This window comes from Rhinatrema bivittatum, chromosome 9 (genome assembly GCF_901001135.1).
Source record: "Rhinatrema bivittatum chromosome 9, aRhiBiv1.1, whole genome shotgun sequence".
NCBI lineage: Eukaryota > Metazoa > Chordata > Amphibia > Gymnophiona > Rhinatrematidae > Rhinatrema > Rhinatrema bivittatum.
The window spans coordinates 229839898-229853646 of record NC_042623.1 but is presented as its reverse complement, the minus strand read 5'-3'; the positions used below and the strand labels follow the sequence as shown (position 1 = coordinate 229853646).

The following is a 13749-nucleotide window of genomic DNA, read 5'->3' as shown; positions in this document are numbered from 1 at the left end:
CAAAAAAGTGAATCCTCTGAATAAAATAATGTGGTTGCCTTGTTAGTCTATTTAACACAATCTAATATATTTGTGACTAACCTTCAAGAGTTATTCTGCCTTCCTTCCACAGATACATAGACCATGACTGTGGATAAGGACCATTAGGCCCATCTCATCTGTCCAATTTACATCCTGGTGCAACCCAGTTGACCTCTGGCTTTCCCCCTCACTTCAGCTCTAGGGTTATCCCAGGTTACTTTTAATTCCGTTTGCTGTTTTTGTCTCCACCACATCTAGTAGAAGGCTGCTCCAGGCATCCACCACCATTGGCGCTTCATACTGTGAGCCCTTGTTCTAGAGCATGCATTCCTTTGAAAACAGTTTGCTTTTTGAGCCTGATTTGTTCCTTTTGCTCTAACCTGATAAAGGGAATGCAATTCTCACAAGTTAGGCATGAACGTATTACATGAGTCCCATATCAGAAAGGCTGGGATCTGCAGAAAGGGAGAGGAACAGCAGTTTATATATAAAAATAATAATAATAATAATAATATTAAAGCAACTGAAATGGAGAGGATATGGGGAGGGAAGGATTGGGAGATAGCATTTTCTGTAGACCTCCAGCACAGGCAGTGAATAAGGAGGAGTAGTTGGTGGAAGATTTTAAAGTATCCTCTTGAAGGGAACCTCTTGAAGGTTCCAGGGATCAGATAGTGTGGTTTATTGTGAGAGCAGCAGCAGAGTTAGTCACACAAAGTTCAGACTTGTGGGCTGAAGGCCATATTCCTGCCTGTTTTGACTGGATTCTGGAAGGGGCAAGTGGGGGCCAGGGTGGGAGCAACTGCAAAGCAGGAGGGCCTGACCCTGGCCCAGCCCAAGCCTCAGCCTTGGTGCCAGGTTTAGGCCTTAGCACTGGGCCTAGGCTTTGGCATCGGGTCTAGGCCTTGGTTGCCAGGAAGGCCCATTTAAAAAAAAATGCCACAAATACAAAAAATGTGGAATGAACAAAAAATGGCTTTAGTTGCATTTTTAGCATTTGTCAAAAACAAATGCACATCCCTACTACCTGTGTACATCCTAGAGGACAGAAGAGAGGGAGACATAATAGATACATTCAAATACCTCAAAAGTATAAATATGAACAAAACAAATATTTTTAAGTGGAAAGGACATTCTAAACAAGAGGAGATGATATGAAGCTCAAAAAGAGCAGATTGAGGAGCAACGTTAGAAAATATTTCTTCACAGAAAAGGCAATGAATGCATAGAATGGTCTCCTAGGGGAAGCAGTGAAAGAAAAAAAAAACCAGTCATTGAACTGAAGAAAGCCTGGGATAAGCACAGAGGATCCTTAGATGCAAAGATAAAGCTCAAGGGAAGGTTTTATTTTATTTTTATATCCCTCCTTTAGGAAGCTAGTTTGAAACAAAGTGGCTTACAAGAGATAATCTTTCAATAACATAAAATCAACATATAGTTTAATAAGCAAATGCATAAATAATACATATGATAAATCATAAAATATACAAGCAATACATAAAATAGATCATAAGATACAGAACTCCTCTTTCCCAGTTATCCAAAACAACTAAATCTTAAGTTCCATTGATAACTAGTTAAATATTGAACCTAGGACATCCTAAACTTAATCAACAATCAATGAATTAAAATAGCAGTAAAAGACAGATAAGTACTGTATATAATAATAGATGATTACAAATCACAGGTTTTTAAAATATGCCTGAAGTTAAATAGTTTAATTCCCAAAATATATGTCTTGGAAGCTCATGCCATAATTTTGGGATAATACCTGAAAATGCCTTGTTTCTAGTTTTCATTAACCTTATACTGGAAACTGCAGGGATGTTCAGCAATGCAGCTTGTGATGATCTTATCATCTGGGCCAGCTGATAACCAATTTAATTGAGAGATTAGGTACTGAGGGCTTGTGACTCATTGTCAGTACCTTTTACCATTTGGCTAATGGTAGCCAATGGAGATCTGCCAGTAAAGTAGAGGAGTAGATCTGTCTCTGCATTGCTTTCCTATGATCTCCCATGCTGTTGCATTTTACACCAACTGTACCTTTTATACAATTTTCTTGGGTAATCCTACATACAAGGAAATGCAGTTATCCAGAGGTCAGAATGAGGGCCTGCAGAATCGTCTTTCGATCATGCTGTCATGGAAATAGCTGCCACACCAAACAAAAGTTTGGCAAAGGCCATTCCTGAGACGGCGGTCACCTGAAACTCAAACATCAACCCAGAATTTAGTTTGAAACCAAGACTACAAACTTTAGTTTTGGGGTGAAGTGTTCACACCCTCTAACATCAGTAAGATCTCCAGCTGGGGAATGTCATTAGAGGGCACAGGTGCACTGACCATTCACACTATAGGGCAATGCCCGAGGGCTTACTACACTCTTCCCTAGACTCAAATGGGTGGTTAGGGGCCAATGAACCATAGTGCCCAGGGATTCAGATCACTGTCCACCCCTGCTAGAGTTGACTCACAGAGCTTCAGATTTATTAGGATTTAATTTTAGCTTACTTGCTGACATTCAGATGTAGGCTCCGATCAGCAGCAGGAAGATTATTGGACAGATTAGATGGTCCTTCCTTAAATGCCATTATATTTTGTTTTTCTTAGTTTTGTCCAATAAAAAAAGTATCACTTATGGCTTATTCCTGACATTTATTGGCATATTCATTCATAGATGTATTCCACACATTAAGAATGGTGAAAGGAAGGCAAAATGATTACCATCATGGTTAAAAGGTGAGGTGAAAGAGGCTATTTTAGCCAAAAAAAATCCTTCAAAAATTGGAAGAAGGATCCATCTGAAGGAAATAGGTTAAAACATAAGCATTCTCAAGTTAAGTGTAAAACATTGATAAGACAGGCGAAGAGAGAATTTGAAATGAAGTTGGCCATACAGGCAAAAACTCATAATAAAAACTTTTAAAAATATATCTGAAGCAAGAAACCTGTGAGGGAGTCGGTTGGACCATTAGATGACCGAGGGGTTAAAGGGGCTCTTAGGGAAGATAAGGCCATTGCAGAAAGACTAAGCGGCAGATTTTCAAAGGGGTACGCGCGTACCCCCCGAAAACCTGCCCCAAGCTCCCCCTGTGCGCGCCGAGCCTATGTTGAATAGGCTCGGCGGCGAGCGCAAGCCCCAGGATGTGCATAAGTCCCAGGGCTTTCCTGGGAGGGGCGTGTTGGGGGCGTGTTGCGGCGGCGAGTCATCTGGGGGCGGGGCCGTGGGCATGGTTCCGGCCCGGGGGCATTTTGGGGGTGTGGCCAAGGCCTCCGAAATTGCTCCCGGGCCGGGGAAACGCACGCTGGTGGCCGGCCCGGCACCCGCAAGTTACGCTTGCCTCGGGCAGGCGTAACTTTGGCAACAAAGGTAGGGGGGTTTAGATAGGGCTGGGGGGGTGGGATAGGTAGGGGAAGGGAGAGGTGGGGGTGCGGGGGGTGGGGGTGGAAGGAAAGTTCCCTCTGAGGCCGCTCCGATTTCGGAGCGGCCTCAGAGGAAACAGAGGCAGGCTGCGCGGCTCGGCGCGCCCAGGCTGCCGATTTGGACGCCTAGGGGCGGATTTTTCAGAGCCCTGCTCGCGTAAATCCGCCCAAAACCGGGCGGATTTACGCGAGCAGGGCCCTGCGCGCCGGGAAGCCTATTTTACATAGGCCTCCCGGCACGCGCAGAGCCCCGGGACTCGCGTAAGTCCCGGGGTTCTCGGAGGGGGGTGTGTCGGGGGCGTGTCGGGGGGCGGGCCCGGTCGGCGCGGCGTTTCGGGGGCGTGTCGGCAGCGTTTTGGGGGCGGGTACGGGGGCGTGGCTACGGCCCGGGGGCGTGGCCGCGCCCTCCGTAACCGCCCCCAGGTCGCGGCCCGGCGCGCAGGAGGCCCGCTGGCGCACGGGGATTTACGCCTCCCTCCGGGAGGCGTAAATCCCCCAACAAAGGTAAGGGGGGGTTTAGACAGGGCCGGGCGGGTGGGTTAGGTAGGGGAAGGGAGGGGAAGGTGAGGGGAGGGCAAAGGAAAGTTCCCTCCGAGGCCGCTCCGATTTCGGAGCGGCCTTGGAGGGAACGGGGTAGGCTGCGCGGCTTGGCGCACGCCGGCTATACAAAATTCATAGCCTTGCGCGCGCCGATCCAGGATTTTAGTGGATACGCGCGGCTCCGCGCGTATCTACTAAAATCCAGCGTACTTTTGTTTGCGCCTGGAGCGCAACCAAAAGTAGGCTATTCGCGCTCGTTTTAAAATCCGCCCCCTAGTGCGTGAACAAAAGTACGCGGGGGCGTACTTTATTAAAATCTACCCCTAAATGAATTCTTTGCTTCCGTGTTTACTAATGAGGATGTTGGGGAGATATCAGATCCGGAGATGGTTTTCAAGGGTGATGAGTCATACGAACTAAATCAAATCACTGTGAACCGGGAAGATGTAGTAGACCAGATTGACAAACTAAAGAGTAGCAAATCACTTGGACCGGATGGTATGCATCCTAGGGTACTGAAGGAACTAAAAAATGAAATTTCTGATCTATTAGTTAAAATTTGTAACCTATCATTAAAATCATCCATTGTACCTGAAGACTGGAGGGTGGCCAATGTAACCCCAATATTTAAAAAGGGCTCCAGGGGTGATCCGGGTAACTATAGACCAGTGAGTCTGACTTCAGTGCCGGGTAAAATAGTGGAAACTACTCTAAAGATCAAAATCGTAGAGCATATAGAAAGACATGGTATAATGGAACACAGTCAACATGGATTTACCCAAGGGAAGTCTTGCCTAACAAATCTGCTTCATTTTTTAAAAGGGTTAATAAACATGTAGATAAAGGTGAACCGGTAGATGTAGTGTATTTGGATTTTCAGAAGGCGTTTGACAAAGTCCCTCATGAGAGTCTTCTAAGAAAACTAAAAAGTCATGGGATAGGAGGCAATGTCCTTTCATGGATTACAAACTGGTTAAAAGACAGGAAACAGAGAGTAGGATTAGTCAATTTTCTCAGTGGAAAAGGGTAAACAGTGGAGTGCCTCAGGGATCTGTACTTGGACCGGTGCCTTTCAATATATATATAAATGATCTGGAAAGGAATACGACGAGTGAGGTTATCAAATTTGCGGACGATACAAAATTATTCAGAGTAGTTAAATCACAAGCGGATTGTGATCCATTACAGGAGGACCTTGCAAGACTGGAAGATTGGGCATCCAAATGGCAGATGAAATTTAATGTGGACAAGTGCAAGGTGTTGCACATAGGGAAAAAAAATGGAAAATGTCATAATGTCTGTTATGGAGAGAGTAATCAGTGAACCCTTGGGCCGGCTGAATAGAGGCAAAGTCTATTGGTTGTTAAGGAGCCGGGAGGCGGACTCAAGCTGCAGCGAGTCGACGAAGTCTTCACCCTGGAAACTCGAGATCCCCCTAGGAGGAGCCCGTAGGGATCCGGGTCGCTGGGACTTAGGAGATCTGGTGGAGTCTGTAGGTCGAAGCTGCTGAAGATAGGAGAATTGTGAAGAAGTCCGTTGGTCGTGGCAGGCTGAAGACAGGGAGAATCGTGAGGAAGTCCGTAGGTCGTGGCTGGCTGAAGACAAGGAAAACCTGGAACCAGAACTGGAATCAAGGCACAGCTGAAACAAGCAGGAACCAGAGCTGGAATCAAGGCACGGCTGGAACAAGCAGGAACCAGAGCTGGAAGCAAGGCATGGCTGGAACAAGCAGGAACCAGAGCTGGAAGCAAGGCATGGCTGGAACAAGCAGGAGCCAGAGCTGGAAGCAAGGCATGGCTGGAACAAGCAGAACTGGAGCTGGAAGCAAGGCACGGCTGGAACAAGCAGGAACCAGAGCTGGAAGCAAGGCACGGCTGGAACAAGCAGGAGCCAGAGCTGGAAGCAAGGCATGGCTGGAACAAGCAGAACCGGAGCTGGAAGCAAGGCACGGCTGGAACAAGCAGGAACCAGAGCTGGAAGCAAGGCACAGCTGGAACAAGCAGAACCGGATCTGGAAGCAAGGCACGGCTGGAACAAGCAGGAGCCAGAGCTGGAAGCAAGGCATGGCTGGAACAAGCAGAACCGGAGCTGGAAGCAAGGCACGGCTGGAACAAGCAGGAACCAGAGCTGGAAGCAAGGCACGGCTGGAACAAGCAGGAACCAGAGCTGAAGCAAGGCACGACTGGAACAAGCAGGAACCAGAGCTGGAAGCAAGGCACGGCTGGAACAAGCAGGAACCAGAGCTGGAAGCAAGGCACGGCTGGAACAAGCAGGAACCAGAGCTGGAAGCAAGGCACGGCTGGAACAAGCAGGAACCAGAGCTGGAAGCAACTAAGTACTCAGGAGAGCGACCTCGTTGCAAAGGCAAGGTAGGAGAGTCAGACGCCGGTTTAAATAGCTAGCCGGCGTCTGACGTCAGGAACGGGGCGGTTCAGCACTTCCGGGTGCTGGACCTTTAAGAGCCATCTCCTCGTGCGCGCGCGTTCCCTGGCAGGGGGAGGAGTCAGGCTCGGCCTTCGGCGGCGTCTCCACGTGGGGAGAGCTGCTGCCACGCGGCCGGGTAGGCCCCAGGAGTAGTGGATCGCGGCGGACCCGGAGGAGTCGGTGGAGAGGTAAGGACCCGGTCGCTAGCCTAGCGACCGGGACCGCAACAATGTCTCTGTATCGCTCCATGGTGAGACTGCACCTTGAATACTGTGTACAATTCTGGTCGCCGCATCTAAAAAAAGATATAGTTGTGATGGAGAAGGTACAGAGAAGGGCAACCAAAATGATAAAGGGGGTGGACAGCTCCACTTGAGGAAAGACTGAAGATGTTAGGGCTGTTCAGCTTGGAAAAGAGATGGCTGAGGGGGGATATGATAGAAGTCTTTAAGACCATGAAAAGTCTTGAACGAGTAGATGTGAATCGGTTATTTACACTTTCGGATAATAGAAGGACTAGGGGGCATTCCGTGAAATTAGCAAGTAGCACATTTAAGACTAATCGGAGAAAATTATTTTTCACTCAACGCACAATTAAGCTCTGGAATTTGTTGCCAGAGGATGTGGTTAGTGCATTTAGTGTAGCTGGGTTCAAAAAAGGTTTGGATAAGTTCTTGGAGGAGAAGTCCATTAACTGCTATTAAACAAGTTTACTTAGGGAATAGCCACTGCTATTAATTGCATCAGTAGCATGGGATCTTCTTGGTGTTTGGGTAATTGCCAGGTTCTTGTGGCCTGGTTTGGCCTCTGTTGGAAACAGGATGCTGGGCTTGATGGACCCTTTGTCTGACCCAGCATGGCAATTTCTTATGTTCTTAGAATTAGGATTAGCACGCTCTCAAATATAGTCAAATGTAGTCAAATATAGGTAGGCACCTTGGTTTTCAGTTTTTATTTTATTTATGCTGGGAATTTCAATGTTATAACAACAAAAATCAGTGGAAAGATGGCTTTCACTGATATTTCTCCTATGTGTTAGAGCAAAGTAATTTTTCCACCGATAGTTTTGTTATAACATTGAAATTTCCAGGAAAAATAAAATAAATAATGAAAACAAAGATCCTTAAATATGTGTTGTGAATAAGCTGTTTTAGTGGACCCTTGGGCCGGCCTGCGGGAGACTGGAGAGAGATGGACTATAGTCTCAGCTTGAGGGCAGGCCGGGAGGCAGATACCAGGCAGGCGATGGACGGTGAGCTTCACCCAGGAAGCTGGTACTCCCCCGGGAGGAGCCCGTAGGAGCCCAGCCGCTTGGGACTTAGGGGATTCACCCTGGAAGCCGGTGCTCCCCCGGGAGGAGCCCGTAGGAGCCCAGCCGCTGGGACTTAGGAGATCACGGAGGCTGGAGCTGAAGCAGACGGGCAGGGATCCGGAATCAGGCAGGAACTGAAGCAGGAGAGGTACTGGATCCAAGCTGGAACTGAAGCAACACAGGTTACTGGGACCAAGCAGGGACTGAAGCAGGACTGGTACTGGATCCAAGATGAAACTGAAGCAGGACAGGTTACTGGAACCAAGCAGGAAATGAAGCAGGGCAGGTACTGGATCCAAGCTGGAACTGAAGCAAGACAGGTTACTGGAACCAAGCAGGAACTGAAGCAGGACAGGTACTGGATCCAAGCTGGAACTGAAGCAAGACAGGTTACTGGAACCAAGCAGGAACTGAAGCAGGACAGGTTACTGGAACCAAGCAGGAACTGAAGCAAGACAGGTACTGGATCCAAGCAAGAGCAAAGACAGGACTTGGACACAGAAGCGTAGCAAGTCTTAGGCAGGAACAGAGCTGCTAATGCAATAGCACACTCCGGGGCTCGGAGCAACTGGGAACCGCAAGGAACCCCGTTGCAAGGCAAAGTTCTGGGCTCCGCGGCGGCCTTACATAGGCCGCAGCATCTGACGTCAGGGGTAAGGCGGGGCCTTCAGTGGCGGGAAAAGGCCTTCATAAGCGAGGCTCCTGCGCGCACACACGCCTAAGGAGACGGCGTCCAGGAAGGGTTTCTTGGTGGCGTCCCCCCCGTGGGGACGCCGCGAAACAGGCCGCAGGCTCTCGGAGATGGAACGGGACCAAGGAGGTGAGGGCCGGGTCGTGACCGTGACCATAACAATATGAGCAAAAAAGGGCAAAAGAAAGGTTAGATACATCACAGATACCTGTTAAACAAAACACAAGGGAAAAACACAATAGTGAAGAAAAACAGTAAATCAATAAACAAAAACATTCAAACCAAATCTAAATACATGTCAAATAATTCAAACAATATCTGACAAAGTGGAAAACAATGTGTGTACTTTGCCTCTGAAAATTATACACATGGACTTTACTTCTAGGCCAAAGGTGGACAATTCTCATCCTTGAGGGCCACCAACCAGTCTGGTTATCAGCATATCCCTAATGAATATGGATGAGACATATTTACATACAGTTGAGGCAGTGTGCATGCAAATCCATCTAATGTATATTCATTAGGGATATCCTGAAAACCTGGCTTGTTGCCCAGCCCCGATCTAGGCAAACAGTGAAAAGTTTCCCCTTAAGGTGGAACTATTTCCTGATTAACTATGAAAGAAGAATGTCCCAAAGTAGGGACCAACTTTACCATGCTGGTGCCCATAAGCAATTGGGGCAGGGGACGGAATTGTTCGCCCCTGGCTGATCTTGTACAAATCCTCCCCCTCACCTTGGAGTCATCATCACTGCCCTGGTGACCTCCATACAGGTGCTGGCCCCATAATAGCAGAAACTTCAAGAAGGGAATTCAGCATGGGGCCTAAGGCCATTTGGCACCCCACTCCCTCCTCCCACAATGGTTTCCTCAGAGCTCTTGTTTGGATATGGCATGCTGGGCAGTTGTGCCTTGAGCTCATGAGCGTTTTGGGTACCTCCAGTTTCACTCATTTTGTGGTGGTGGGGCTATGGCCGCTCCCATCCTGCCGCAGCCAAAGAGAGGCCCGGAGGGGGCTGTGATGGACACCATCCTCCCACAGTCAAAGTGAAGCCTGGGGGAGAAGGGGTTCTATCAGTGGGGGTGGGTGCCATTTGCCTTAGAGCCGGCCCTGGGCTTCCTGTTACCATGGAAACTCATGCAAAGGGTAGGGTGCTGCAGGGCCTCTGAGCATGCAAGAGCTTGTAGACCCCTTGCTGAATTCCTTATGAAAATTTGGCATTGGAGGCAGTTGCCTAGGTTGACTATGCCAAAATCTGGGCCTGTCCCAAAGTACTATCTTTTTGGAGCCTGCAAACTATGTGCTAACATTACTGCTAATGCAGGTTGTAATGTGGTGTGGATTCCAGGGATGATTGTGTTAATCTGATAGAAATAGATGATGCTTATGAAAAGGCCTTTGGGATGCATAAAAGAAATTATTCATAAAGAAGAGACTTAAGTCATGTGATGTAGAGTGCTGAGAAGGCTTGAGTTAATTCAGCCAACATCTGGATGCCTTCAGCAACATATCCATATCAATTCCACAGTGAATGAACAAAACGTTATGGTTGTTTATTTTCAATTGCTTGGTAAGCCAGTACTTTCAGGAAGCAGCTGGGATCCTTCATTGAGTGTGACATTGTTTGCTAGCAAAGTTCCCTCTGGGCCAGTGGTTCTAACCTGGTTATCGAGTATCAGCATATGGATTTTGGGTATCCCTGAGAACCAGACTTGCTGTGTGGTCTTCTAATGTTCTAAGTATAACCCTGATAGCAAGGGGTGTCACCTTCAGCAGCTGCAGAGGGTGGTGAGTGACCCTTCTACAGTTCCGGAAATAGGAAAATATCCTACTCCCACCAGGGTTCATCCAAATTGGGGACCAGACTAAATCCAGAAGGCCCAGGGGAAGATTCACATAAACAGGGTTCATCCCAGCTTTGCGGTTCAAAAAATGAAAATTTATTCTACAGTTCCAAAAACAAACAACCAAACTGAAATCTCCGGATATACTCCAACTCAGCAAATAAAGTAACTGTCTCTGATTATTCTTATTTGCTCAGTACTTGTCCACAACTCCCCTCCAGATGTTACTACTCTTTTTTTCCCCAAGACAGTACCCCAAAAATATTAGGTTAAGTTAAAAAAAAAAAATATTCACAAATTCTTTTCATCAAGATCTTCCCCCCTTTGTTCTCTTCTCAAAAGGTCTGATCTCGCTGGCTGGTACTAGAGTGATCTTACAAAACTCAGCTCTACTCATTCTTCCCTAAGGAATCCTTCACTAAGAACCTTGCACATGCACACGGATCTTTCTCTTCTCAGCTTCTCCTTTTCAGCAACTCCCCAGTGCCTCAAGCAGAAGCATTGTATATAGACCCTACTTTAACCCATCCCCTTTTTGGGGAAGTCACCTTCCCCAGCCAGTGCTGGACTCAGCTTCTTGTCCTTCCAATGAACTTCCTCTGTAGAGAAAATAGCCTGATCTCTGAAAAACTCCTCTTGGTGATTCTAGGATTACATAAGCTACATAGCTGCAAAGAGGATTTCCTCTATTGCAGGACTGGCCAACTCCGGTCCTCAAGAGCCACAAAGAGGCCTGGTTTTTAGGATATCCACAATGAATATGCAGGAGATAGGTTTGCATATAATGGAGGCAGTGCATGCAAATCTATTTCATGCACTGCCTCCATTCATTGTGGATATCCTGAAAATCTGACCTGTTTGTGGCTCTTGAGGACCAGAGTTGCCAACCTTGCTCTATTGCCTCCATAGCATGCAAATTTTATCTCATTGTGGATATCCTGAAAACCTGACTGGCTGGAGGTCCCCCAGAACAGGTTGGGGAACAAGGAAAGGTTTTATTCTTTAGTGTTTTTGAATAATAGAAGCTCTATTGCTAAATTCTTAAGTATCATCTACTGTATCTCTAGAGATCTTAACAATACTTCTCTTTTTTTTTTTCAGTGATCATGGAGGGGAAGCCTTGCATATTTTTGCTTTTGTTTTCTCTTACTGCTTACTTGGTTTATGGTGAATGCCCCATAGGATGCACTTGTCCTACACCAACTCAAGTGGACTGTTCTGGAGCAGCTGTTACCGAAGTTCCAGATTCCATTCCAGAGCATATTAGAACTCTGCAGATCTTCAATACCCGGATCACAGAGCTGACGGATTCTCCTTTTCAAAACACATCGGTGTTGATCATTTTAAGAATTGAGAAAAATGAGTTGTCTCAAATTAGTTCTGGTGCATTGGACAGCTTAGTTAACCTCCGTTATCTTAGCCTTTCAAACAACAGGCTTCAAGAATTGCCCCATGATCTGTTTAAAAATCTTGAGAAACTAGAAACGCTCCTGGTATCCAATAATCAGCTTGCTCAGGTACATCCATCCCTCTTTACTCCTCTCAGAAACTTGAAAGATCTTCAACTTTGGGGCAATAATCTAAAGTTCATTCCTCAAGGAATTTTTGATCACATGCATAACCTTCTCAAGTTGAATTTAGGAAAAAATGGCCTCACAAACATACCTGCCAAATCTTTTGAAAAACTCACTAAGCTCCAGGCCCTTCGTCTATATGAAAATAAACTCAGAGAAATTCCTGAAGGTATCCTTAATAGGCTCGGAGATCTTACTGAGCTTGGATTACACCACAACCAGATCAGGCGCTTATCAGCTGAGTTGTTTTCAAACAATCAGAATTTGCAGAAATTGTTTCTGTCCAACAATCTGATTACAGCCCTACCACAAGGGATTTTTGCTAATTTGCCTGAACTCTCCAGGTTAACCCTGTTTGGAAATGCACTAGGAAAGATAACTGTAGGTGTATTTGGACCAATGCAGAAATTGAAAGAACTGTGGCTATATGACAACCAACTTGTGACCATTCCAAATAATGTATTCAGCAATTTAACCCAGTTACAGTTGCTTATCTTGTCCAGGAATAAGATAAATTCCCTCGCCACCAATGCTTTCAATGGCTTAAATGAACTCCTAGAGCTGTCACTTCACACCAACACTCTTGCTAGCTTGGAGGAAAACATTTTCAATGGTTTGCCTAAACTACAGAATATCTCCCTTCACAACAATAAGCTGAAGTCTCTCCCTAGAAACCTTTTCAGAAAGTTAGGTGGTTTGAAGAACATACAGCTGCAAAATAACTCATTAGGGAGGCTTCCACCAGGCTTCTTTGATTCTCTGGAACATCTAAGCGAGGTCAAATTATATGACAACCCATGGAGATGTGATGCTAGTATCCATTTTCTGAAGACCTGGATTCTTTCAAATCAGCTCAAAGTAGGGAACAACAGTCAACTAGTGTGCTCTGACCCACCTTCGTTAAGGGGTAGACCCATTTTAGAGTTAATAAGCGATGACCCCTCAGTCCCTGGTACAGCCACTACAACTGTTGTTACTACAGTTTCAACAATAGTTTACCAAAATGCAGAAACACCAAGCAGCGCCACTTCCGATAAGTCATCTTCTGACAAGCCAAACGATGTAACTAGACCAGCAGTGCTTTCCAAGACAACGACAGAAGACAGTGAAAGTAAATTCATGACAAAATCAATCAGCTTACCTTCACCTGAAGAAGGCCCAAAGAGAGGACTTTGGGGATTAAACCACCTTCAGAGTGGTGTGGTCATTGCGGTGATTGTATTATGTTGCATAGCACTTTTATGCACATTAATGGTATGTGGAATATACAAAAGAAAGAAAAGAAGCCATGTAGTTCTCATGAGAATGAAACAACCAAATGAAGCTTAAAGGGGGGTAGTGAATTCCATTCTAAAATGAATGGGAAGCAAATCTATACACTCCTGTGCTTCTACTGTCACTCCAATGACCCAGGGCCTTTACCATCAGTACCGTGACCAAGGGACTCTGCCAGCCAGGTCTATTTAAAAATGTAGGGTTCCAAAACAAAAGTGTATTATAATGATGATGTATCTACATAATGGGGTAGATTTAAAAAATGTGCGCGATCGCGTACTTTTGTTCGCGCACCAGGCGCGAACAAAAGTACGCCGGATTTTATAAGATACGCGCGTATCCACGCGTATCTTATAAAATCCGGGGTCGGCGCGCGCAAGGGGGTGCACATTTGTGCAACCTGCGCGCGCCGAGCCCAGCGCGCACTGCCTGTTCCCTCCGAGGCCGCTCCGATTTCAGAGCGGCCGCGGAGGGAACTTTCCTTTGCCCTCCCCCCACTTCCCCTCCCTTCCCCTACCTAACCCACCCCCCCGGCCCTATCTAACCCCCCCCCCCCCTTACCTTTGTTGGCAGATTTACGCCTGCTAAAAGCAGATGTAAATCTGCGCGCGCCAGCGGGCTGCTGGCGCGCCATCACCCGT

General features: G+C 46.7%; 1 protein-coding gene across 1 annotated transcript in view; it reads left to right on the top strand.

Moving 5' to 3' along the window:
- Positions 1–13427, top strand: part of LOC115099438 (leucine-rich repeat-containing protein 15-like) — a 38982-nt gene extending 25555 nt beyond the window's left edge. Inside the window, exon 2 of the mRNA XM_029617088.1 lies at positions 11361–13427. Within this exon, the coding sequence (XP_029472948.1) occupies positions 11366–13162 (1797 nt within the window). The 5' untranslated portion in view covers positions 11361–11365 and the 3' untranslated portion in view covers positions 13163–13427. The remainder of the gene's footprint in view (positions 1–11360) is intronic.
- The last annotated feature ends 322 nt before the right edge of the window (positions 13428–13749 follow it).